The sequence below is a fragment of the Rhipicephalus sanguineus genome, chromosome 4 (assembly GCF_013339695.2).
Source record: "Rhipicephalus sanguineus isolate Rsan-2018 chromosome 4, BIME_Rsan_1.4, whole genome shotgun sequence".
NCBI classification, from domain to species: Eukaryota; Metazoa; Arthropoda; class Arachnida; order Ixodida; family Ixodidae; genus Rhipicephalus; species Rhipicephalus sanguineus.
Window position 1 is genome coordinate 44,907,523 of NC_051179.1, and position 26,429 is coordinate 44,933,951.

Here is a 26,429-nt window from a genome sequence, read left to right on the forward strand (position 1 = left end):
CCCCCAGCCCACCCCCCCCCCCCCCCCCCTCTTGGCTACGCCCCTGCACCCTGGTCACTTCTGATATTCTGACGAAGGCCGTCCCACGGCCGAAACATCAAGAAGCCATTCTGTTTTCGACGTGTGTCTCCCTTTTGATTCATGTATATATAGGTAGGACATCACACGTGGTATTGGAAGGTTACAGGTTCGGTTCCCGCCGGCAGCAAATTGTCGTCTCGTCCACTTCATTTCCTCACATTTATATCTAATTACTACGAATAACGTCACCTACACTTTCCTTAGCTTGATTTTCTTTTGGTTGTCATAATGTTGTGTCTAATAAAACAAGCCCTTTAAGGGCCCTTAAACAACACCTGCGATTATGCTTTTGAACATTTCAAGAACGCACACATATCTTGTTTAGAATACCGTCCCGATCAACAATGCCAAACTTGCAGCGTGGCGCGCAACGAGCCGCGGGCGCCCCACAAATTCACAGGAGCAATCCCTTCTCCTCTCGGGCCTTTCGGATATTCCTCAGATCCTCAGCCCTTTCCGTGTGTCAACATTCGCGTCTACTCATGTCATCCACAAAAAAAAAAAAACCTGCTTATCTGCACGCAAGCATGTGCGCTCGCTGCTCTTTCCTCCGCGCATGGTGAGGAGGCCAGCAGGAGAGAGGAGCTGGCGACGGAACAAAATAATATAATATATCGGTTTAACGTCCCAAAACCACCAAATGATTATGAGAGACGCCGTAGTGGAGGACTCCGGAAATTTCGACCACCTGGGTTCTATAACGTGCTCCTAAATATAAGTACACGGGCCTCAAACATTTTCGCCTCCATTGAAATGCAGCCGCCGCGGCCGGGATTGATCCCGCGACCTTCGGGTCAGCAGTCGAGCGCCATAACCACTAGAACACCGTGGCGGGGCGAACGGAACAAGCGTAGAAAGAGCGAGACGAGCGAGGGCCTCTTTTGGATCATCAAACCTGTGTAAATGCGCTATTACAAGACCACTTCGAAAATTTTCACTGCTACGTTGTTCGGGTAGACTCGTGCACAACTGCAACACCACAACTAAATTTCGACCTCTTGGTCGTGTAGGGCCTATTAATTTCCCTCCTTTAGTGTGTCGGCTATAAAAGGCGAAATAGCGCGTATGTGCAAACACTTATGGGTCAACTCACGTGGCTTAGCGCTGTGGCTTCGGATTCTGAACCCAAGGACATGGAATCGGTTGCATAGGCCGCATGCATTCTATAGAGGAGTGCCGAGTAAAGAGCCTTACGATGGCAAAATTCGCCTGAGTTTCTCCGCTGCGCACCGTGTACCATGTCGTTCCAAAGCATCTCTTTACCGACTGAGGTGTGCGAACGCGTGTCTTGTTGCAATAGCCTGTATCGAAGCACATCTTCTACAGAGGTCTCGTGAAAGACTACGGAGGCAAAATGACCCTAAAAACAAATAATTTTCAACATTCAGCATTTCTGTGAAATTCAACAAAATCCAGTTTCTTGCGTAACATTTTCTGTCAAATCCAAGAAAAAGTGCATATATAGCGCTAACAGAAAAGCTTGTCTTCTAAAGAAAGAAATTTCTGTTATTTTTGAGTTCAAGAACATTTCAGTACCTAAACAACGAAAATCTTCTTCTTTTTGTGTTATTTAACAGTTATTTTTTACAGTGTACTGTTCTAGCACAGCGGAATAAGCTGTAATCTGAGGACGTGCATCACGTACGCACACATGCGAACACGGTGTGGCTAGCAGACGACGCAAGGAGCCATCCACACCACGGGATTTCGTCCGCTTGCCGCTAGGTGCCGACTCTGCTCGATCTCGCGACCAATAGCTATATTGGTTTTCTTTGGTTTCTTAAAACTAGCCTCAGTTGCTACGTATTGCTTCTAAAAGTAACGTAAAATGTGAAGTCTCGTTTCGGAGGCCATACTTTTCTCGGAGGCCACACTTTACGTTTTTGCTGAATGCCGTGCGGTGGCGTTGCAAATAATCACGCTCACTTTCAAATTTCTTCTATTTCACTTCACATTTCACGTTACTTTTTGTAGCAATACGCAGGAACTGAAGCTAGCTTAAGAAACAAAGGAAAACCAATTCAGCTATAACAAGTGACACTAAGAAAAATTACAGCATATCCACGGGTGAATGATGAAGAGCTTGGGCGAAGCTCCTGAAGCCATGATCTCGGGATCGGCTTCTCGTTGAGCCCGTTCCGCAGCGGCGTCCTTGGCGCGCACCGTCTCGGGATGCGCCTGGCTGCCGCCAAGCGAGCGCCCGTTCATGCTCCACCAACGATCCGACACGTACGGCGACGATCCAGGAGAATGAGAGAGGGAAATGCTCCCCGCGCATCCCCGCGCAGCAGCGAATCGGAGAGCAGCGGCACTTCTAGCGCCATCTAGTGTTGATTCACAGAAGCGCCATATTGCACACAATTCTATTCGACCAACGCCATCTAGGAAATGAGACGAGAAATGGTGATGACGACACAGATTGTGTACAGCGCCATCTAGAATATCGTCCCTGAACTGCAGTTTGTATGTGCTTCTATGAGACAGCGCCATCTGCCGTTTACGCCGGACAGAGATACTGCCGATTACGCCGGACAACAGAGACGTGACAAGGTTAGACTAAGAGGAGCTACGCCCCTAATAAAAACCCACCATCTACAGCTGCGATTCGAACCCGGGCCTTTTGAGTGGGAAGCGGGCATTCTACTACTGCAACACTTAGGTGGAGCTGCGCGCAATCCTTAAACGATGACACATGGCAAGCTACCGATCACAGCGCCACAAGCGGTTTGGCCCTGTTTGGGCTTTACTTTTCGAAGCTCGTTCAGAGCACTCCCCTGTTCTAGCGCACTCCAATCTGGCATATCGGTGTTGTATTAAAAAATAATTAATAAAACATTATAGGCAACTTACAGTTCAGACAACTCACGTATGGCCTTGTTAAATGGCGTAATAACGCGATAGCATTAAAGAGCTTGTTCTGCGGAAATTCCGGTGTCGGTGACGGTGTCGTTGGTTGTGAGCGAAAAGTCATCATCTTGTCCGTGGTCGAAAAGTCGAGAAAGATGCAATTAAACTAAATAAAGATCTTCGGCTTCGAGTGAGAATCGAACCGAGGCCGTCTGCGTGGCAAGCAGGTGTTCTACCACAGAGCGACGCTATTCCTTGAAACTGCTTCGGAAAAAAAAACACTATATGAATGTCATGTAGTGGAAGGAGTTCCTTAACGCATGTAATATTGCGTAGCAGAAGCGTAGAATCGCTCCAGGCGTCAAAAAAATGTGAATTGCGCAATGAGTGGGTGTTCTAAAGGCCAACCCATTACAATGCACTCAGACGTATTTGATCATCATCAGCAGCAAAAGCATCAACGAAGTGAACAGCTGCGTGGGTTCGCGTGCTGCCTTACGGACGTGTAGTGGGCCCTTCGCTGATTCGCAAAATGAATAATTATAGCCTAGTGGGCACTTAACAACTGTACTTGCAGTAGGCATTCTAGGATACTTTAAAACGGCCAATTTTACGTGCACACTCGTTTGTTTTCTTACGGCACAGCTGAGGCATGCACCGAGGACCGAAGCAGGCTAGCAATTGAGAAGGCGATGCGCACGGGGCCCGATTGCGCTCTCGCGTTCTACTACTCTTGAAGGCCAAGCTCAAGCGTCCTCCAAGTTTTTGTACGTGCGCTATTCTCTACTTTCATGCCTGTTAATGAACATTAAAAATGATTTATATAACCTTTATTTCCTCTTGTGTTTTGTTCTCGTTATGGGTTATTACTGGTGCATTACTATGAGTTTGACGTAATTTAAGACGCCTGATGGCGATATGGTCGCCGTTTTTTAACTATTTTTCTCATTGTTCTCCTATTGTCTTCGCTATTTTTGCTATTGTTCTGTCACTGCTCCTGATACTACGTATGGGTGGATGGACCTTAGTCAGGAAGAGTTAATCTGCCTCTATAGTCCTTCCAGCCCGGACATGGTCACATGTCTAAATAATTTCAATAAAATGAGGGAATAAATAACCCATAGTGCAAATTTTAGCACTAGAATTTTTCGACGTCCACTAAAGCAGCAGCTGATTCGTTGAAGACACCTCTCGTTCACGTGTTTTCTAGAAAAGATGCACCAATGGTGTTTTCGGACTCTGCGTGGTCCCTAAATATTTGTTCATCGACTGCTCATAGCTAGGCACATAGCGACTTGACCAAGGGCTCTGGGGGAAAGAGAAATCTACGTAGCTATAGAAAAGGACACTAAGTCCTTCCTACTGCATGCAAATACTATTATCCTGCTACTGTTCTCGCTCACTGAAACGCTGAGTTATCGAGTGACCTTTATTTTGTACTAGAAGCAGCGCTGTGGAATACGTAAATGAGAAGCTCCTTATAATTACGTTACTGTAGAGCGTCGTAAAAGGACCTACGTGTGTTATGTAGACCTTTGTACTGTTTCTAGTATAGAGCAGCTGGCGGCAGCTACAGCTGCTCAACGAATCGCCCTCTCGTACATAAACTGGTATCATTAACTTCGGCCTCTGAAGAATCGACGCGGCTGCCAAACTTCATGGAGCCTCCAGCATACGGCGCAGTATAACATGGATCTGGAATTCTCGTAGGGAGGAGTACCGGATTCGAAAAATTTGGTACTCGCTTCACTCTAGACCTGCGCCTTTGTTCAACGGTCGCCACGTGTCTTTTGTTGAGGCGAAAGCCTTAGATGCCTCATCAAACGCAAAAACTGACCGTCGGCGTCGTCGACATAGTTGGCGACAACACGAAGTGATGCAAAAAATTATCATCACGTGACGTCATCATCATGTCACAGGTCGCCAAGATATGTGACTTTATTATGACGTCATCGGCACGTCAGTGGGCCTCTTCGATTTTCCCTGTTCGGGCAGCCAGACGGCAGCCCGAGGACTCCTTTCTGACAGGAAATGACGTCATTATGCGTCACTGTGACGATGGTCAAAATTTTCGGCAAGCGTCGGGCAACGCCGCCACAGCATCATCATCATCGTCACGCTAGCGCAGCAGCGAGCTCTGTGTCGTCTGCTACATCTTCGCCCTGTAGACACAGCGGCTTCGGCAGACGAGTTCGTTGTGCTGCTACAAGCAATCGCAGAACTGCTACACGCTTATGATGCGATTGAAGAGGAAAGCGGTGACGTGGAGCATCGCACCATCAGCCTGTTGTTGGCCCGGCGAATGAGGTAGGATCGGCACCGTGTTCCGTTATACATCGAGATGGTTGTGCCAGCGTATGTGGACCTGGAGTTCAGAAAAATGTTTCGACTGTCCAGAAGCACAGCTGCGGCTCTTGTAAAAGAATCTGAGAGGTCCGCATTTTATACGCAGGGCTAGAGTCGGAAGAACGAAGCTGTCAGCTGAGAAGACCGTGCTGATCAGGCTAAGCTATCTCGATCGGCACGTAAACTACAATGTGTGTAGTTGCCGACAAATTCGACGTGAGTGGGTCGAGCGTGCACGGCAAAATTCGGCGTGTTCTTGACTTCCTAAATGCTATCAGTGCGAGAGAGATCAAGTGGCCGGACAGCAACGACATCGCACGAAGCAAGCGTGCATTTTGTGCGCTGTATCAACGCCAAGGGGTAGAAGCCGGCCTTCCAGACTTCATCGGGGCCCTTGACGGCTATCACATTCGCATATCGCGACCATCAGAATCGGAGGGGAGCTACTAAAACCGAAAGAAACTTCGGCGCAGCTCGAGGACACGAATTAAACGTAAACAACACGAAGATTACTCGCATGACACTGAAACGTCTTACCTTTGATCACATACACGAGATTACCACCGTGCAGCCCAACGTATCCGTTCTTCTAGAGAGGGCGCACTTCTGTCTGCACCTCGCTTAAAATAATATTTCGTGGCGTTAGGACAGACGCAGGCTACAAATGAAATGCACGTTCAACCACCGTGAAAGCAGCGAACCGAAAAAGACTCGTCAAACGGAGCGGCGAACTTCTGCTCAAAGAATTCGCGAGCAGACGACGCGACGAAAAAAAAAAAAAAAAAAAACACGCAGACGAGCGCGTCGTCTGCTCGCTGCCAGCGTGCTGCCAGCGCAAAATCGTTCCGGCAGGAGAGCGAGTCCGCGGGCAGCCCGCTGGCTGCCGGAGAGGGAAAAACGAACGCGTTTACGGCAGCCGTCGGTCAGGTGGGCGGAGCTTCGGCGCTGCCCGAGAGCTGTCCGAGAAAAACGAACGTCTGGCAGGCTGTCGGGCAGCCCGCTGGCTGCCGTCTGGCAGCCCGAGCGAATAATCGAAGAGGCTCAGTGTGAACCCTCACATAACGTGACGTCTCACGATGACGTTATCACACGACATAGTCGCTTGGTCCAACGTGGGCCGATCTCGGAGGCAGTGCTGGAAAACCACGTTATCTGCAGGATGCTGCGTTGCCTCAAGTCCAGGAGGCAGTGTAAAACCACGTTAGGTGCACATAGCTTCCGCGGGAGGGCATATGGATGAATACAATCGACTGAGAAAAAGAAGCAGGAAAACAAGAAGAAGAAGATGGCTTTCCCGAGACTGCGATGCGCGAGTTGTCTTAATTCGCGGCGCACGAAAATAACGGCGCAAAGGTCTCAGACAGGGAAGTTTCGACTCACGACCTCGAAGACTGTAGCGAGAAGAGGAAGAGGGCAAGGAGCGGCGGCTCTGGCGTATGCGCGCGCGTGCCCGTACACTCCAACACCCGGTGACACCCCGAAACGAGCTTTCTTTTATTTGCTTATTTTCGTGGAATCATCTTCTCCCTTGTAACTTGCAGCCTGGCGGTGGTTTTCGCTTCACCGCCCCCGGTAATTAGGGAAAAGAGGGGGCGGGGGAGAGAGAAGAAACCCGATGTCCCGCTGAGCGTTGGCCGCACGCGGAAGCAGTTTTCCCGTGTCTCCTTTTGCCCTCTGTCTCCCTCTCTCTCCCCAACTTTCCCTAAATATGGCATGCGAGACGCGGGATACTGCGTTGCGCACGCACGTGCGCTTCCCGAGCCACCTCTAACGCGTGTCCTTTCTTCAGCTTCTAACGCTTTGTGTTCCTTCCCTTTCAATCATGCACGTACACAAACGCGCGCTCTCTCTCTCTCTTTCTCTCCCCCTCTTTTTCGCACTATCTTTCTTTCTCCGTCTCTCTCTCTCTCTCTCGTTAAGCGTTCACAAAGGGTTCGTGCGTGAAACGCGAGAGCGGGATATTAGGGAAACCGTGACCACGTTTCACGCGGGGTCGGGCGCGCCGCCTCGCATGACGTGGGAGTCACTGACACAGGAATGCCAGTGAAGTGAAACAAAGAATTTGTTTGATATTTCGTCGAGAGACCAGCGTTCCCCTAGCCGATACATCTGATTAGACACGGTTTGTTTTGTTCACGCGTGCCTGCGCTTTTTATGGTTCACTGAAAAAAGGTTAAACGCCGAAGCGTTGCGCACAAAGAGGTTTAAACTCCTTTGCTGCGCACCAGAGCCACGATTTTGGTAATGAGGTGCGCTGTGTAGTGGAGGTGTCGATATTAATTCTGGAAACAAGGGGTCTTTTAACGTGCGCCCATGTGTGGTACACTAGCGTTCTTTTTTGCATTTCTCCCTCACCGGAATGGGGTCACCTTGCCGGGAATCGAACCCGCGTCCTCGTGGTCTCTCACATACACAACATACACAAGCACACACAGAGAAATAGATAGCTAGCATAAATAGAAGCACATAGAGATGGTGGTTGATTTATTTATTTATTTATTTATTTATTTATTTATTTATTTATTTATTTATTTATTTATTTATTTATTTATTTATTGAGTGAGTGAGTGAGTGAGTGAGTGAGTGAGTGAGTGAGTGAGTGAGTGAGTGAGTGAGTGAGTGAGTGAGTGAGTGAGTGAGTGAGTGAGTGAGTGAGTGAGTGAGTGAGTGAGTGAGTGAGTGAGTGAGTGAGTGAGTGAGTGAGTGAGTGAGTGAGTGAGTGAGTGAGTGAGTGAGTGAGTGAGTGAGTGAGTGAGTGAGTGAGTGAGTGACGGACGGATGGATGGATGGATGGATGGATGGAAAACGACTACCGCTATGTTTTCTGAAAAGTTCCCCAGAAGCACGTGCTATTTAGGCTAGCCAATGTAAGCCTGTTGTTGGACATCACTGGCTTTGTCTGAGGCCAACAACGTTGACAAAATACACAGCCTGCTCGTATTCTCACTTAAAGTGCTTCTTGAGTTGTCATGCTACGTGGTTAAAAGTAGCCGCCTGAAAAGCTTTACTGTCCCAGAAATCCCACGCGACTTGGGCTTTACATGAATGCTCACGCCCGTTACGCCTACATATCTTTCGCTCTAAACAGCCCACGAGAGGATTTCAGCTCGTCATCAAAATCGCGCCGAGGCTGTTCGTGCCCCGTAAAAAGAGCTTCGCGGCTCCCGCCGCGCCATCCAGACTTGGCACGTCGCCACTGCGGCGGCCGAATTGTTCCCGAGACGGCTTTATTCTCCGCATTGCGAGCTTTTCATTGGCGCCTTTGAGCCAATTCGAAGAAGAAAAGCTACGAAATGGTTGCGTCTAGCTTCGACCGCTGTAAAAGCAATAGTGGGCGTCCAAGAGGGTCACACATTGTAGTACGCGTACCAAGCATCGTATAGCTGAAGCATCCTAGAAGGGAAGACAAAATAGACAAGCAGAAATCGATAGTTCTGTTAGTATAACAGTCATAGCCCTCAAAGTTCCCTTCCTTCATTCAGCCATAGCTTAAAGGGGTACTGACACCTTTTTTTGAAGGCGAGTTTACTCTGCCATACCAACCTCCTGCATGCAGAGACGGCTCTGAGCAAGTGTGAAACTCAGCAAATGGTGATAAGATATTTTAATTTGATATTAAAGTCAAATTTTCCATGGCGCACCTACTGGCATCGACACTAGCTTGACGTCAGGCTGCAGTACTAATTCCGGTGACTTCATGCAGCAGTCTGGCTGGTTGTGGTGACGTCAGGTACCAAAACTTGCAAGATGGCCGCTTCATCATCAGCCTGTCTACGCCCACTGCAGGGCAAAGGCCTCTCCCATGTTCCGCCAATCAACCCGGTCCTGTGCTTTCTGTTGCCACGTTATACCTACAAACTTCTTAATCTCATCTACCCACCTAATTTTCTGTCTTCCCCCTTACGCGTTTGCCCTTGTGCGATGGCCGCTTGTGCGTCATCAAAACTTCCAAAATGGCCGCTTGTACGTCACCAACGGAGCCACGGCGCTACAGTGTACGGCGCGGAGCGGCCGTGGAAACGTCACTATATATTGTGGGAGCACGTGACGAGAAGCTCATATAATGTTGTGACGTCAGGGTACAGTAGGAACCGAAACTAGCTTTTAAAAACATACTGTAATTATTTTCCAGGGCACAGTCGCGCTTAGCACTACCTTTTCTAGGCTCTTGGGGGCTTGACCTTTCATTTGACGCAAAAAAACGACAACTGAAAATATTCGTGTCAGTACCCCTTTAAGTTGTTCCGCATATCTGCCTCGCTGATCTTCCTGCTTAATCTCTTTGGTATTGTTTTGTTTCGCATAGAGTTTGGGGGTTAAATATAGCGGATTTGCATTGAGCTTGCATAGTGTGTGCGTGTACGTTTGTGTCCGTGTGTGTGAAGACGCATTTACTACGAAAACATGCTTTCCTGTGCTGCATCGCTTGAATGCTCAATGGCAAGCGGGTGTTCCCGCATGCGCGGCGGTTTAATTTTGATAGACGCTATCTGGAAACTCTACTGCGCCAAGTTTGGTCTGCTCGCGCCTAAGTATTATTCATACTCACTATACCCGGTTTCGATTGACCGAGAGATCACGTGTGCTAGTAAGGTCATTATTGAATAATTAAGGGTTCTCTTGGTCAGCTTCGTGCTAGTCTTTTCTATAGGAGTTCCCAGAAAACGATGTCTACGCTTGTTTTTAAGCCTGAGAAAAAAAAATTACCGCAGCTTCGCACTAATGGTGCCAAGCCTGAAGGAAGAGCGCAGCTGGCTGGCCTTCCTTGTTTCTTTGTATTTTCCTTTCTTTTTTTATCTTTCTTTCTCTTTCTATGTGTGCCTTGTATCGGTATTTTGTACCGTTGCTTTCTATTTCTTTCTTTCTCCCTCTATTTCTTTCTCCTTCTCGCTCTTCCTATCTTTATTTCTCTTTCTTCCCTTTCTTTTTCTTTTCTCACTTCTTCTTTCTCTCTTTTTCTTTGTTTAGTTTTATCGCTCTCTTTCTTTCTCTTTCGGTCTTGCTCTCTGCTTTTTCTAGCTCTTTTTCGTGCCTGTTTGTTTCTCTCTCTTCTGTCTCTTTCTGTGTCTTTCTCTGTCTTTCTATCTTTTTATGTATTTATTCCCTTTGTTTCCCTCTATTTTTCTATTTATTTCTATCACCTTCTTTCTCTCTCTCTCTCTCTTTCACGTGTACCGCGTGCTCCACTTCGCCGAGCAGAGTTTTCGTTTAACGCTCGCGCCTGCTGTACTCGGTAGTGCGGCTTCCTCAATTCCTGTGCTGCATACCCACCTGTGGTTTTCTGCGGACACCAAAGTTCTTACGGCCGGCTTAAACAGCTCGGCTGTTAAACAATTATGCCCCTGAAATCTCAACCTTCGTTTTCTAAATCATGCGTATACGTGTTGTCCATTGCAGGAGCGGCAACTGCTTGAAGCCCTGGAGCAGAAGATCGAGGTCGAGGCCCAGAACGCAACCCTCGAGGAGGAAGTCACCAGGCTACGGACGGTCAGTATACACGCACACGCACCAAACGCCCTTCGCACGAGCACAATCCGTTTAATTCTGAAGCTCTAGCTCAATATGCTCGGTTTAAGCCCAAGAAAAAAATGTAATCTCCGCCCGCAGCCAATTTGCGTAAGTGCTACGTTGGAAGTTACCGCTTGCGTGTGTCGCAATTTTAGGGGCGAAGCTCCTTAAGGCGGCACCCGTTCGTCCCTCGTAGTCGTAGTAGTGCGTAACCAGTCGTAACGCTAGTACCAGATCTTGACCTCCAAGGTGGTGCCGGTGGGAGATTTTTCCTGTGCGTTGTTGAACAATAAAAAATTCGCAGCGTGCGCGTTAACTAAAAGCCGAATTCTTCTGTCTCTCATTCCCCATTAGCAGCCATTGGCATGTTCCAGTAGGAAACGTTAGTAGAAGTAGAAGTGTAAGTGTTAGCTAAAAGCAGACTTCTTCTGTCTCTCATTCCCATTAGCAGCCATTGTTTACCTCCAAGGTAGTGCCTGGTGAGATTTCTCCTGTGCGTGATTAAATAAAAATCTTGTTCAAAACGCCGTTGATTGATGAAATAAACCAACGAAAGATGCCAGATGTTTTCTAAAAGCAAAACGAAAGAACGCCAGATGTTTCTAAAGCAAAACGAAAAGACGCCAGCTGCTTAACGAAAGACGCCAGATATTTTCTAAAGCAATGGTGTTCTAAACAATGAAAATTCACAGCGTACATGTAAAATTAAAGTGAGCTGCAAGTCGTCATAACTCATCGAACCTTTAGTATAAACGCGCCCGATCTCACGTCGGTGATGATGTACTGGGCAGAATTCACGGAAGATTCACGGTTTACCGATGAACCTCCGCAGCTTCGCCCACTCATCATCATTCACTCCGTGGATATGCTGTGATTTTTTTCGTCCCATGTCATGAGGTGTTTAGAAAAAGTTTAGTCCATCATAGGACGCTACGAACACTTGGAACTGTGTCTATACAACAACATTAACATACACAAATGACTAAGCACAATATACATGAAACGTTTTGACAGAAATGTCCAAGTCCACAGGGTGCCCCTAACACATGCTACTAAGGACTAACATATTCACACTTATCACAACATACACAATGTACATGGCGATGCATATACACATAGATACGACTTGGTGAACATGTCACTATATATGTACAGCAGGTGATGTTTCGTACATGCATCATATATCAATGTACAGCTTTAGCATGAAATGTATTTGTATAAAGCCAATCATGGAGAAAGTACCGGTGTGAAGAAGGTGCTCAATTACACAAGAGCTCGGTTTCCCCCCACAAAAAAGACCCCCGTTTGCGTCGCTGGTTTTAGTTGAGAAACTTGAACGTCCTCGTAAATTTCTTTAGAGACTCTGACATCACTGCTCAGTCAAACATAATGTTTTAGGTAGTAATGACGTGCTTTTGACCTATTCTATGCGTAGTATGTACATTAGCCGAGAAAAAGTACTTACGTCTCGCGTGGAAACCAGCTAGCACGACCGCCCTTCATGGGCGAAGGCCAGGCACGCCTCGGTTCTGTGGGACGAGGCGCCATTGTTTCTTAGGTTGTAACCACGGTGGAAGAACTTGGTTGTAACCGAGTGTAGGACATACGACCCGCTACACATAAATATCTTTAAAAATTCTAGAGAAAATTACGACGCTTTGGTTCAACTGGTAAGAGCATCGATACGCGTAGTGCCAAGACGTGTATATTGCAACAGGCGGGTTCTTCCAAACGGCGTCGTCACGGCACCTTGTAAATTAAATTAAATAGCACAATTCGAAAGGTCGACTAACTCAAGGAAGCCCCAACATGCAACAGACCGAGTGGGTAAAAGACGAGCATCATCTCCTTTTTCACTAGCGCAGAGCTGGCGCCTATGAGCTCCGGTACAACATATACGTGTGCGTGTGTGTGTTCATAACACACTTACGCAGGGTTGTATCCAAAAATATTTTTTTTCGGGAAGGGTTCAGTCACCCTGTGTGTACGTTCGTGCGTGGTTTTGTACGTTTGCGTGTATGAATACCCATGCAAACTTGAAAATTTTCGGAGGGGGAAAATTGAATCCCCCCCTCCCCCCTCCCTGGCTACGCCAATGCATCTGCGGTCACTTGTTGCCCTCTCCCACTTTCAATTTCCTCTTTTGTCATTTGTTTATTTTAGTTGAGCAAAATTACGTAGTTTTTCTGGTGACTCCATAGTTTTCGTTGTATTTTGCTTTCATATGATTGTGACTGCTTGTATACAAGCTATATGAATATATCGGTATAATCTGTTCATCACCTTTTTCATTTTGCCTTCGTTCTTCGTCTAAGTCCTGTACGTAACGCGCTTTAGCTATGGTTAAATATGCGCACATACTGCAAGTTCAGGAGGTTGTCCGCCAGTGTAAGAGCTCCCACGAGGGCTTCCTTGTTTAATAACTCCACAAGCTTCGCTTACTTACACGAAGCGCATCGAGTATGGGAATCCCAGAGGTTGTTTCGGCTCCCCCAGAGACATTCACACACGCACGCGACGTTGCAACATTGTAGTGCAGTCCCTGAATCCCTTCCTTACTACTGCGAAAACAAACTACAGAGCGAGAAAGAGAGAGAGAGAGATAATGAACTTTATGCAGAAGAGCGAGCGCACAGTAGAACAGCTGGCCGCGCAAGTGGCTGTATTTTGACAAAAAAAATGACAGTGTGAACCACACAAGACAGTGAAAGAAGGCAACAAAGCATCTTGAAAGGAAAGGCGCAATTTTAGACACCACGAAAATAAGACAAGACGAGCGCCGTTTTGTTGAAGGCGCTCGTCTTGTTGTCTTGCGTTCGTGGTTTCTAAAAATGCGCCTTTTCTTTCGAGATGCTTGACCAACCAGCCCCTCAAGAAGTACGCCTAAGACGGCAAAGGGCAGTCGCTGTGAATGAAGAAGACGAGACAGTCTCGCTGTAGGGTGCGCATTTTTGCTGGTTGGTTCATGATTGCCATAGTGGTGCAGTATACAGGGTGCTTCCAGAATGTGTCCGAAATTCTCAATAATCAGGGAAATGCGATATTGGTTCGATGCCTTCACAATTACTTCTTCTGTAGCCGCAGGCATCTTAAGATGGCTAACGGCATCATTTGGGGCAGTAATTAAGACAGTTAAATTAATTAGCTTTTTAGTTAGTGTAGTTAGGCGGTTATGTCAAATGACCGAGTTGAAGTTCTTCGTGCGAAGAACCCATTGCAGCATTGAAGTACAGCAAAAGCAGCCTCTGGTAATCATTGTGGCGTAATGAAATCCATCCAATTTCAGCGGCGAAACCGATACGCGGATGAGCGCAATTGCCATATTCTTCTGAGACGTACATGACCAGGATTTGGGGACATATGCACGTAGCGCCATCTCCCGTCGGTGACAGCGGTAGCCTGCCGTAACTGAATGGGAAATAGGCAAAAAAATCATAACTGACGAAAAAAGCTAGTTATCAAAAACGACTCCCGGTTCTATACAGCAGACTTATTCGAACATTCTGTTAAAATTACGGGGTCGCAATACAAACTGAATTTAGTTTAATTGCATTACGCCACAATGATTACTAGAGGCTGCTTTTTCTGTATCTCAAAGCTGCGATCGGGTCTTCGCGTGAACAACTTCAATTCCCCCATTTGACATAACCGCCTAACTTCTCTAATTAAAAAGATAAATAATTTCTCTTTCTTACTGTCTCAAATGACGTCTTTAACCTTCTTAAGGTGCCTGCCGCTACAGAAAAAAGCAATTGTGAAGGCAGCGAGTAAATATGGCATTTTCCTGATTTTTGAGGATTTTAGACACATTTCTTGAAACACGCGGTATATATGCTGACTGGAAGAATAAACACATTTGGTTGTTAGTCAGCGCCGCGGTCTGTGTCCTTTTTTGTCTCGTATTTTTAGCACTGTTTTTCCACTCGTAAGACATACTTGTTTTCTTCTTTCGTTATAGAACTGTAGCGTGCCCGGTACTGCGTTAGACGGGATGGCGCTCGGGTGGTACCGAGTTACCGCACGCCGGTGCCGACGTCTCGAGACTTCTTAACCGTTTAACCGTTTAAGCCCGTATTTCATGTGTTCGTTTTGGTCAGTGTTCCTGACCAAAAAAAAAACAATACAATTAAAAAATTAAGGTGCTCAAAATTACATTCGTGCCGAAAACGTTTACTTGAGCACTGAAGTTAGGGATGGTAATATTGATGAATTATTAAACGACTAATCGATGAAAAGTGTCGCGTACAACGATTAATTGACATTGATGCTCGCCTTTTATTTAATTAACTTATTCGACTAAACCTTTTCGGTTCATCGATTTACAGGCAGTGACAGGAGCAACGCGAAAATTCTGGAATCTGAAATTCTAGAAGGCTGAGCAAGAGCCGCGACTATGATGCTGCGGCGAGTGCTTAGGCGGAGAATAAGAGTGACTTTCTCATGTCGACTGCCTTCCCGAGTCCCAAAATGACTCCTCAATCCGAGTCAAGTTCTTTTCTTCTGTTCCATCAACTCTTCCAAGGCAGCCAGCCTTGGCGAGCGAACACTTCATGAAACCATTTCCTCCGTATGTTCCCTTGATCCATCGGTCCAAATCGTGTCAGTAAAGAAAACTGGGAACGCTACGCACTCGTGGTGCGAAGACTGAGGAAACAGCTGAGCTGGTGGCCTTCCTCTCCTCCTTTCCCTCCTCGTCGCCCTCGCTTCCATTGCCCACCACTTTCTATACTATACTGTACAAGACTATGCTATTCTTTACCCTCTCCCCTCCTCACTTCCCGTCTCGTCACCTTCACCTCCCTTTCCCGCCCCCTTGCTAGACTATACTATACAAGGCTATGTTATCCTTTACTCTATCCGCTCCTTTCCTTTCTCCTCGCCCTGACATTACGCCTTACCCTCACCTCCTCCTTTCTCTCCTCCTCAAATCTCTACAAATGGAAAGAAAGGCATAAAAGAACGAGAACAGAGGGAAAGAAAAGAACAAAGAAAAAAAAAGTCGCCCGCATCTTCCCATGGGGGGAACTCGAGTAAATTCGTCGCAGAGTGGTGGGGTATCGCGTGAATGTTGCGTAATTGGGTATGGTTTGGGAATGCTTAATTGTTACACTATGCGCACACCAAGTACGATTTGAACGGCTCCAGCGCGCACGAAGTTCCGGGTCCGCAGCCCGCTTCAAACGCTTGCGTTCAGCGTCGTATGCTCGTCTCTTCGCAGCCTCGTCTTCTGCGTTGCTTGCTGTTGTTGACGCCGACGACGGTGAAGGTGGGGTAACGTTGCCTTCAACGAGTGGAGGGACGCTGATTGAAGGTACTGTTGCTTCCATCGTATCTACTCGAGTCAAGGAAAGCGTCAAGTCAAGTGAAAGCCAAGTAAAGACGCCCTTGACTGAATTCGGAACGCGCGCTCCGCCGCTTATATACACACCGCCCGCGTTCGATCGAGAGGAGGGAGGGGCGGAGAGGAGAGAGAGAGAGAGAGAGAGAGAGAGAGAGAGAGAGAGAGAGTGGTTCGTGAAAGAAATGAAAAGGGGCGCTATTTTCTGCCTCCCGTCGTGGGGGCACGGCTCAGCGCCCGAGAGGAGAGACCTGCTGCTGGCACTAGACGAGCCGAGCATGCGAAGGAGGGAGAGGAGAGGCTTGCTGCTGGCACGAGACCTGCCGAGCATGCGCAGTGGGGGTGTGGACGGCGGCCGACGCCGCAGGTGCGACTAAGAAATGCTCCGCATTTAAAACATGAAAGACAGAGAGAGAAAGAGATAGGAACATACCAAAAAAAAAAGCAAGGGGCTAGAAGCCTGGCCAAGCCAGGACCAGCTAGGTGTCTCCAGCTCTGCTGTGACTCAATCTTGCGCGACGTAGTGCAAGCTACGCTAACTTTTTTACTGGTCGATCCGGAGCGGGTTCGGGCAATCGACTGGTCGTTCCAGAGCAACCAACTCGCTCCGCGTCGGGTCGCTCTCGTTTGTTCCGCCGCCAAGTCGCCGATTCGCTCAGGAATAGAACGAACGGCATGCGTCACTTCTGTCAGTTTGCTAGCAACTGTAGTCGCGCTTTGCAGCGACCAAGGTTACCACGAAAACGTACAGAACAGAAGCAGGAATAGTTTGCGGGACCGATTTACGTGACGTGTGCACAAATAACCTCCGCCGTGATCTCACGCGGAGCGTTCGCGTGTTTCACTGGCAGATTCGATATGGCTCAATCCGAGGGGTTGATCCAGGATTTAGGCGGCCGCTCTGGATCTCGATCCCAGTTAAACCTTCACGCCAGTTTTACACCGTGAAAACTGTACACACCGCGGAGCAGAGCTGAGGATTCGCCTGCCTCTGTTGACGCTTGGCTTGTGTTTGCCTGAATCTAAGCAGCGGTTTCGCCTGACTTTGTTGGCTCGCGGCTTGCGTCTGAGTCTCCCGAAGCTCAGGATTACCTTGCATTCGCTGGCGTTTCGCTTCCGCTTCTCTCTTCCGTAGATCTCGGCGCTGGCGTTTCGCTATCGCGTCGCTGGCTTGGACAGACGCATGAGCCCTTCGGCGACGCTTGCATTCACGGGCAAGCAAGCGCTGGCGTCCCAAACGCGCAACCTTCTCGGCGTCCATGGCGGGAAAGAAAACCTTCATTTGTGATGCAGTGGCGCCCTCTCTTGACCTCTTTTGGTAATAACTTGACCATTAGCGCCCTTTCTTGACCTATTTTGTGCAGTCTTCGACAAACCGCACCGGGGCGCCCTGTTGCTGCGATGATTGGACGAAACGGTGCATCAGGGCGCCCCGGTGCGATCTGATGAAGACGACATTGGTATTGCCTTCACCTTGAGCGGCCTATTTTGACCTATTTTGGTATTGGGTTGACCTGAGCGCCCTCTTTTGACCTACTTTGGTACTTTAAACGTGACGTCAAGCGACGATATGAGAAGAGAGCACGGACCCCTAAGGTTATCCGCACATAAATGGGCGCTGGAACACTTGCCCAAGTAATCGTCGAATGTCTTCATTAAACAAAGCTTATTGACTCAGAAATCCACTGCCGCAAAAAGTTTTAGAATCCGTCAGTTACGAGCGCAGTTACAGGGATTTGTCGCACGCTTCAAGCGCTTTCTCCTTTCGGACCAGCGAGCACGCTGAAAGCTACGTAGGGAGGCAGATGACAAGGGGCCAAGAAGATGCGTCCCTTCGTCAGTGCACGTCATGACCTTGAGCAATTTTTTTTTTTTTGGAGCGCGCGGCTCACTTTCAGTGTGATCGCGAGAGCGCGCACGGCCACGTGGCGGCATCCCGCGGCGGCCACGGTAACTATGCTATGCTATGCGCGGTGAAATCAGCCAACGGCCGTGAACTTCGGGTTTATGGCGCATCATTTGTCGAGAGCAGAGGAAACGATTTCTAGCTGAATTTGAGAAATAATTGTAATTGCCAGGCCGCATGCTGCGCTATAATGTTTGGCTCGCGTGTTCTTTAGGAGCCTCGACTACCGATCGGCAGCGTTTTCTGACCATGCTGGAAAGTGTTGCAGGACCCCTTCAAAACGCAGTTACGCAAACACGCACTTCGATCAGTCGGAAATTGTTAGTACCTATGCACTCGAGCATGTGGCGGACAGGCGTGCTGCCGCCTCAAGATACGCTGCTTGAAATGTACTCATGACATTGCCCAACACAGACCAGTAGAAATTTAAACTACGAGAGTCAACAATGCATTGGACTTTTCTATGGAGTCAAATATAAAAAGGTAGGCGAAGCCTAAGTCATCCTGAAAAGCCTCAGTGTAAGGCCTGGTTATGTCTCGGAGCTCGGCTGCACGTACGAAACAGGTTTACTTGTAACCTGCATAATAAAATATATTACAAAAATAAAATAAGTTTCTATTTTATCCTTTAACCGAATGAATACAAGATAAGAAAAATGCTTGGAATGGTGCTGATTAAGTATCTGCTACGAAGTCATCCCCGCACAAGGGGCAGCATATTCCAATAGAATAACTGATAGCCATAGCAATGAATGAATGAATGAATGAATGAATGAATGAATGAATGAATGAATGAATGAATGAATGAATGAATGAATGAATGAATGAAAAATAGACGCAGAATCGCCTCTGGGAGTTTTTTTTTTAATTGTCGCCAGTATGCCCTACGGCATAAGTTAAATAAAGAGTTCCGTTTCGCGGATAAAGGCCAGGAGCGGTCGATGCAAAGGCCCGTGCGTCCAGCGCGTTAAATCAGGTCGACCGGGGTGGTAGTGAAGGCCTCGTAGGTGGCGGGTGTGAGCCTTGTGAAGGCCCGGACAGGTAGGTCCCAAGTAGGTGATCGATCGTTGCCTCTGTGGCTGGGGCAACGCAGAAGGGGCATGTCGTTGGGGGAGGCTGTGCACCGGATGTCCATGCAGCCCGGATGGCAGGAGTCAAGGCGGCGCCCACACGAATCCTCCTGAGCGCAACTTCCTCTCGGCGAGTTAAGCCGCCGGGAAGGTCCGGTCCACGCGGAGGAATGAGTGCACGCGGGAAGCGCCGGAGGGTTTCTTTGTGCAGGTGCAAGGTGTCCTTTGGGGACAAACGAAGTAGAGGCAGCGGGTGTTGAACTTCCGCTGGATGGCAAGCGGCATATGCGGCCATTTGAGCCAGTGTACATCGACGGGTCCACAATACGCGGACAGGGCAGGCGCACGAGTGAATTAGTCGGTGCACATCGGAAACTATATCGAGGGAGCTGGTCAGCTTGCGCAACTCTCGAGCTGCCTGCGTGGAGTCCGTATGGACAAGCAGCCTATTGAGTGACAAGCAATCCACCTTGGGTATCATGAATGTTAAGCCCCGTATAGCTGCGAGCTCCGCCAACACTGATGGGAATGGTGCCTCTGTAACATAGGAGCATGTATGTTGCGTTTCAGGTAGCGTGGGGCATACGAGGCTGGTGTGCAAAACGCAGCTATCGATAGCTGCATCTACGTATACCGCTAGTGAGTCGTCGATGCTAGTGACGATGGCCTCCTGTTCTACTTGTGGGTTGGATTGTCGCAGGCGATTCAGTGGTCGGTTGTCGCTGGCCTGTGCCTTGAGCCATGGCGTAATTTCTGGCAAGGGTGCAGCAGGCTGTGGCAGCGTTGAATTATAGTAGGTCGATTCCACGAAAGATCGAAAAAGGGTGTATATTTGATGTTTCCGATTTTCCTGATAATTTTGTATGTTGTGTACATATGATTGCACAGCACGAAATCACAGTTCGTTTTCAAATAAAAATTTTTTTCAACACAGCAAAATTCAACAAGTGTCGCCGGTTGACGACGACCATTTTACGAAGAGTGCGTTTTCGTAAATTCGCAATCATGCTGGCAGCTACTCAAGCTATATATTACAAATATGTTTCTTTTTGGCGCAAGTAGAAGTAAAGAGGAAATAGCTCTTATCATTTCATGGAATTCTGAGTAAATTATGTATTTTTAAAAATTCACGAAAAACGCTGCGTTTTTGAAAATCAGTCAAATTTGGGACGCTATGGCTACTTCTGTGAACATCTTAGCTTGTTCATATTTGCAGTATGAATAGGCCTTTATGTGAATAATGAACCTCTGCATTTGTATTTCTCTAATAATATTCAAAGTAGTAAATTTTCATGCTCGAAACACCAAAAAGAGAAAAGTGCTCCTCCATTCAAAAATCTATAATAAAAAAAACCCAATCTCAGTTTTGTTCAATGTCCCCCAGAATGTTCTCAAATGACTGCAGAATGATATTATGAAAAAACACGTTGCGTCACTTTTATTAGAACAAAAGCAGAAAATGTCAAACATTGTGTTTCCAGAGCGTGGTGGCCACTGCGTAAAGGACATCTCTAGTAACAAGAAAATACAGTAACACGTCTTTTTTCTTCTCTGAGCTTCGCTAAACAGCAGTAATGATCTATTGTTGGAAAGTGGGAACTGTTTTGTAAAGAAAAAAAAAAGATCGTTCCAATTAAATGCATTTGCGACACCACTTAACATTCCTCGTCGACGGGCAGCACGGACATTTTCATTCCTCTGGATAATTTTTTTTTTTAGTAAATGCGCTTATATAAAAGTAACGAAGCTAAACGCGAAATATGTGTAGCTGAGTCGATCATGCATTGTAAGAATGTGAGAAATCGCAAATGGCGGCAGTGGTGAACGGCGAGTACCGCAGTGCAACCTAAGCACAGCAGCCACACATTGTCGCTATGCACAAGAAAAAGCTGGGGTGTCGATTGCGTTGGTTACACGATACATTTTTCACCGCTCGTCGCTCTCCCACCCGGTCTCTGGATCCGCACAGTGCGGATCGTGTGGCCCGCGCTACAAGCACTCGTGTAAACGGAGTAGCATGCTTTAGGCGGACAGGTGCAAAGGGCGGCGCGATGGACGCCCGCCTGAGCAGACGACAGCAACGAGTACGGCTGTGCCAGTCCGCCAAACACCACCTGAGATAGAAGTTAAGCATCCAAATTGTGCTTCACTTTGATGCGATCACTATCCTACGCTCTGAAGGTGGCTATGGGTAGGCGTTATAGCCATGGCCGAGATTTTGTACGGACTGCCTCATGGTGCACAAAAAGAAAATTCCGCTGCAGCAGAATTTTCGTTACGTAGAAGATATTGGATCGAGACTCTTTTGCGGAGGGTCATGAAGCAGGATGCGCGCTCAATTCAAGAGGAAAACCAGATCTGTCAGCACTCCTTCAAGAGAAAGAAGGATATGCAAAACAAAGCGATGCAATGCAAACAAAACGTGTTTTGTCCGTGGCCAGAACTGCTGCCACCAATCTTCACGTAATCGATTCTTTTTAAACTCTGCATTGATCACATAAGGTTTGACGACGTACACATTTGGGCCAACAAAAACCACACCTCTTGGCGACCGCTCTCCAGAAATTCATTTCCATTCATGAAGAGACCTTGGCTTTTATACCAATCTCTCAATTCTGGCACAGCACATCATCATAAGAGACGCATGGAGGGAATGCGTTCTTTAGCACTCAAGATATGAATTATACTCAACTGAAATAGATGAAAGAAAAGGAGGCTACAACTGGAAGTGCATACTGTGGACTGAGGGATGTCTAACACTGGCGTGAAGTCGCAAACCACGCGAATGCATTTAATTGGAACGGTCTTTTTCTTTACAAAACAGTTCCCAATTTCCGACCATAGATCATTACTGTTGTTTAGCGAAGCTCAGAAAAGAAAAAAGACGTGTTACTGTATTTTCTTGTTCCTAGAGATGTCCTTTGCGCAGTAGCCACCACGCTCTGTAAACACAATGTTTGACATTTTCTGCTTTTGTTGTAATAAAAATGATGCAACATGTTTTTTCATAATGTCACTCTGCAGTCCTTTGAGAACATTTTGGGGGACTTTGAACAAAATTGAGATTGGGTTTTTTTTATTATAGATTTTTGAATGGAGGAGCACTTTTCTCTTTTTGGTGTTTCGAGCATGAAAATTTACTACTTTGAAAATTATTAGAGAAATACAAATGCAAAGGTTCATTATTCACATAAAGGCCTATTCATACTGCAAATATGAACAAGCTAAGACGGTAGCCATAGCGTCCCAAATTTGACTGATTTTCAAAAACGCAGCGTTTTTCGTGAATTTTTAAAAATACGTAATTTGCTCAGAATTCCATGAAATGATAAGAGCTATTTCCTCTTTACTTCTACTTCCGCCAAAAGGAAAGATATTTGTAATATATAGCTTCAGTGGCTGCCAGCATGATTGCGAATTTACGAAAACGCACTCTTCGTAAAATGGTCGTCGTCAACCGGCGACACTTGTCGAATTTTCCTGTGTTGAAAAAAAATTTTTATTTGAGAACGAACTGCGATTTCGTGCTGTGCAGTCATATGTGCACAACATACAAAATTATCAGGAAAATCGGAAACATCAAATATACACCCTTTTTCGATCTTTCGTGGAATCGACCAGTAGTTATCTAGAGCTGCCGCCGCGGGAACAGCTTGACTTTTATAGGTGGCGAGCCATTCGACGCTAGTGTACGATTTCGTCGATGGTTCAAGGAGGTCTTCTTAACCTCCTTGGAGTCGTCCAAGTGATGCGTAAGCGTAGAGTTTTATTGTAGGTTGAGGCTTTCATAGGGCGTTGTTTTCGAGTAGCATCGGCATGCGGTCTTTCACTTTCTTGCTAGCGTTCGTTGGCATCTAGAATGGTCCTACAGTCGCCGCAACCCGCGACCACCGAAACGAAGAGTTTGGCATTAAGTTTCCGCAGAGTGTACACTTTCTTTTTAATATACTACCCTTCATGTCGGCTTTGCAGCTTGTCATATATATATATATATATATGTGTATATATATATATATTATATATATATATATATATATATATATATATATATATATATATATATATAGCTGACTTGTGTATAGATGTATAAGGCTGACTTGTGTTTCGCTTTATCCATGAGATGTTTGTAAAACTTTTGTGACAGTTTTCTACGACATATGCATAGCATGCTTTTTCCAGACTTGCAAGCTTGAAAAGCAAATGCAGCTAGACACAGGTTGAATGTGGCTGCAGACCGTACAAACCAATCGACAAGCTGTTGAGATCGAATTGGCGAGGCACTCTTGTTTGACCATTCTTCGCCACGTAGAAATCAGACACCTATTTCACGCTGTACGTTGCGTTAATTTGTGACCCCCACATTCTCTCGCTGCAAGGGGTCCCTCAATCACTTCCACCTGTCCACGAGGAGTCCCCGAAACATCCATTGCTGAGAACAACTGCTATAAATAAAGCTTAGCTTTGAACACCCTGTATAACAAAATAAATTTTATTGGCGGTGGTGGGCTTGAACCTGGGCTTTGGACCTCATTATGTGCGCCGAATACGTTCAGCATGATTGCGATTAGTGCATTCGCGCTTCCACAACATTCAGCAACACTCCTGGTTCGACGATTTTTAATCACTTGAAGTCTCCGTCATCTCCTGAATTTCTGTCTTGTTTAGCTTTACATCGTATGTTGTTTATACCTTGACCTTTTCGCTTGACTAGCGCCAATTGTAGCGTGTATTTAACAAAGCAAATATAATTGATCGAGCTTTTACGCACTCGTGTCTTTCATATTTATCCCATCTTCCTTACAAATAAATTGAGTGGTACAGTGGTTACGGGCTCGGCTGCTGACCCGAACGGCGCACGTTCGGTACAGGCCCCGGCGGTCGCATTTTCGATGGACGCGAAAACGCCAGAGGCCCTTGTACTTAAATTTAGGTGCAGGTTAAGTAAACCCAGCTGGTCGAAATTTCCGGACTCCTCCACTACGGGGTGCCTGATGAAAATATCGTTAATTTGGTACGCAAAAGCCCAGGGATTATAAGCATTTTTGAATGGGCCCGCCTAAAAGGACGAATGATCGATTAATAAGCGTAGAAACTCTCGTTGATATAGATTCACCGATTAATGGCTAAAGTGGCGAAATATTAATCGTTAATCAATTAAAAAAACTCACAGGGTCTCTTATGCATTTCCCTCAGTCGACTCAAAGGCGAAAGCCATCTTCTTCGTTTTCTTGCAACTTGATGTATCGAGCGCCCCCCCCCCCCCCAACCCCAGCGCACCCCTCCAACAGCTTTCTGCATTTAACGTGGTTTCGTAATGCCTTCAGGATCGGAGGCATGCATTGTAAGCTTTCTGCACCTCACCTTGTTTTGCATGCACTGGCCCCAGGATCGGCCCACCTTTGACCAAGCAATGACGTCATGTGATGACGTCACCATGTGACGTCACAAAATATTCACAATCTGTGACGTCATGATGACGTCATCACGTGATGACGACTTTTTACACACTCGCGTTGACGCCGCCGACGTGGGACTCCGACGCGGGACACCGGTCAATTTTCGCGTTTGATGAGGCATCAAAGGCTTTCGCCTTAAAATTAATCGACCATCCCTAAGCACGTCAAGTGTACTTCGTTACTTCAGTAACAGCTGTGCCCTTAGTATAGTTGATCTGTGCACCGCCAGATGGCGCCACCATCCCGTTCGCTCACGTTTACGCGCTTTCGGTAATCCGCGTACGACAGGGAGTTTTGCGGACAGTCGAACAGCTCTCTGTAATCCATTGTCGTTCGTCCTGTTCTCTTTCTCCTAAATAAGCGTGCGCGTAAAGTTCCTCTGCACGCTGTTGTGTATGGCCACCTCCTGCAGTGCGGGAGTCCAGCGGCTTTAGCTGCCCTTCTCACTCGGCAGTCCGACTCGAGCTGGTCCGTCGACTGGGAGATAGACAACTTTGGCTAAGGTGAACTTAATTGATCAATCGCAATGAAAAAAGAAATTCGCGATCAGCCCGTGTAATGTCGAGGGAGTGCCACTCATCAAAGAAACTTATAACGCGTTGTTCGCCTTTACATGCGGCCGCAGAGGGCGCACGTTTGTAAGACGCAAAAGTGAAATTTTATTTCTGAACGAATTTAGGATAGACGCTAGTTAGGAGATTAGTAATTCGTAGACGCAGAATAACCCTGATTGAATTAAAATAGTGAACAAATACCCCGCCGTGGTGGTCTAGTCGTTACGGTGCTTTGCTGCTAACCGCTGCTGTATTTTCGATGGAGGCGAAAATGCTGGGGCCCGTGTACTTAGATTTAGGTGCACTTTAAAGAACCCCAGGTAGTCGAAATTTTCGGACCTCTGCACTACGGCCTCTCTCGTGAATGTATGTGGTTTTGGGACGTTAAACCCTAACATTTATTATTATTATTATTATTATTATTATTATTATTATTATTATTATTATTATTATTATTATTTATTATTATTATTATTATTATTATTATTATTATTATTATTATTTTACTGAACCAATCAGTATTAGCAGGTAAACAAGTTTAAACGTTTATCCCATATCTCGACGTTCCGCCTTATATTTCGTTGTCCAGACTTGTGTTCCGACCTCCATCTCATCTCTCTACATCAAGCCTTGTATTTTGATGTCCATCTCATATCCCTACGTCTAGCCTCGTATTTTGACGTCCGTCTCGTACCTCGACGTCCAACCTTTCTATTTTGAAATCCAGGCTGGTTTCACTGTACTTGTACGAGTATCTAGTGAGAATTTTTAATATCCCTAATGGTGTTCCCGAGGCAACACCGCCGGCGCGAAGTGAAGAGACGGGTGTATAGCGTCACTTCAATTCTGTACCGCTAAAACTTTCTTCGACTTGCACCTCTGCTGCATTGTTTCGGTTTCGTGAAATGAATTCTCGTTGCACTGTCACTTTGCATTTACTTCAATTTTGTTGCCTTTCCCGCAGCAGTGTATACCCGCAGTCGGGTCGGCTTACTCCTCTGAATACCCTACCAGCTTCCCCGATCCTATGCATATGCCAGACGTTCGTATTCGCCCTGAAAGCGTGCGTGGGCGCGCATTTAGACTGCCTCTACATTCTCACGTAGTCTTTTCTTTTTGTTCTTGGCAATGCATTCATTTCGGCCCTTCGAGGATGTCTGTGTAATAACACATCTGACAGCTACTTTATACGCTCGGCGAAGGCAAAAAATAGAGGATAGAAATACAATCTGTCTCGCCTGCCATACAGCGCTTATTTTCTTGCATGGACTGCATGCAGCGGGGAGTATTGGCTTGCACTGAAGCATCCGGCCTCCCTGTGTG

The 26,429-nt window shown here is 46.8% G+C and overlaps 1 protein-coding gene across 1 annotated transcript in view; it reads left to right on the forward strand.

The window, feature by feature from the left end:
• The window catches only part of LOC119389878 (peripheral-type benzodiazepine receptor-associated protein 1-like), a 424,634-nt gene that overhangs the window by 295,599 nt on the left and 102,606 nt on the right, over positions 1-26,429 (forward strand). The window contains 1 exon segment of the mRNA XM_037657292.2: positions 10,672-10,761. Within this exon segment, the coding sequence (XP_037513220.2) occupies positions 10,672-10,761 (90 nt within the window).